The 1,343-nt window shown below is 26.7% G+C and overlaps 1 protein-coding gene across 1 annotated transcript in view; it reads left to right on the top strand.

The window, feature by feature from the left end:
* Positions 1-1,141: 1,141 nt before the first annotated feature.
* The window catches only part of Phum_PHUM401590 (calcyphosin, putative), a gene marked incomplete at both ends in the record, with an annotated part of 2,202 nt that continues 2,000 nt past the window's right edge, over positions 1,142-1,343 (top strand). Inside the window, one exon of the mRNA XM_002428758.1 lies at positions 1,142-1,248. Coding sequence (XP_002428803.1) covers positions 1,142-1,248 — 107 coding nt within the window. The remainder of the gene's footprint in view (positions 1,249-1,343) is intronic.

Raw genomic sequence — 1,343 nt, 5'->3', positions numbered from 1 at the left:
TTTAAAAAATAATAATAATTTTTTTTACAAATTTTCCCCCCCGGGAAAGGGAAAAAACGGTTACGTAATTTTAAAAAAACAAATAAAAACTTTTTAGGAATTTTCTTTAAAAAAATTTTTATAAATTTTTGAAAAAAAAAAAAAAAAAAAAAAAAAAAACCGATCGACTTTCCCTTTTTTTTTTTTTTTTTTTTTATTATTTATTTACTTACTATCTAGACAATAATAAAATTCTTATCAATTTTTTTTTGTTTAAACTTTAGGAAAAATTAATTTTAAAAAAAAAAAAAAACGCGTAAAATTTTTTGCGAAAGAAAAGAAAAATTCAATCACCAATCCGACCCTGTTTATAAATTTGACGCAGACTCCACCGGGGAATACATTTAAAGGCGTCACCACTTGGTTGTTATCCTAGAATTTTCTTTCATCTTTTTTTTTCCGCTTTTTTTTTTTTCGTTATTACCATCGTTTACGACGATACAGTTACCTAATTTTGTTTGTTTGTTTGTTTGTTTCTTTCTGTGTCACTGTATCACAAGGGTAAGTTTGATTTAACAATCGTTTAAAAAAAAATTTAATTTAATTAATAATGATGCGGCAAATTAAATTGTTAAATTTTAAATTAAACACGATTTTCATTTTTTTTTTTACGACAAACGCTACTTTGCAAAAAAATTTTAATAACCTTTCACTTACGCACACACGCACTTACGCACACATCAATTTTTTGAGAAAAATCTTTCTCTCTCTCTCTCTCTTTCGTGGAATTTTTTGAAAAGTTTTACAATACCTGAATTTTCTTTTCTTTTTTTTTTTTTTTGGAAAATAATTTAAAGTCGTTTAAATTTTTTGTTTTATTTCGGTTTATTTTATTCACACGTTAAAAAGGCTTCAAAAGGTTGTCCCATTTTTTTTTTTGGGGGAAGGAGGGAAGAGGAAAAGGCCTTTTTTTCGGTGTGTGTTTACCTAAAGGTCAATGTTTTGATCAATATCTTCTCGGTTTACTTTCTAATTTTTTATATATTTATATGTAAATATAAAATTGGAAAATTATTATTATTATTATTATTATTATTATTATGTTTCAGAAGCCCTGATTGGGGGAAGATTACACTCCGCATTGACTGGAGAAGAAGAACATATGATTAGTAAAAGTTATCGTGAAGCACCTGCGGCTAAAGATCCAGTTGATAAATTAAGGCTTTTGTGCCTGGCAAGAGGAGCGAGTGGAATTTTAGGTTTGGGAAGGTAAAATTAATTATTTAATACAAAATTTCTTTTGTTTTCCGCATGTTTAAATAAATAAATAATAATAATGATGATGATGGTGATGGTGGTGGTGG

This window comes from Pediculus humanus, genomic scaffold (genome assembly GCF_000006295.1).
Source record: "Pediculus humanus corporis 1103172107927 genomic scaffold, whole genome shotgun sequence".
Lineage (NCBI taxonomy): Eukaryota > Metazoa > Arthropoda > Insecta > Psocodea > Pediculidae > Pediculus > Pediculus humanus.
This window is presented reverse-complemented; position numbering and strand designations above follow the sequence as displayed.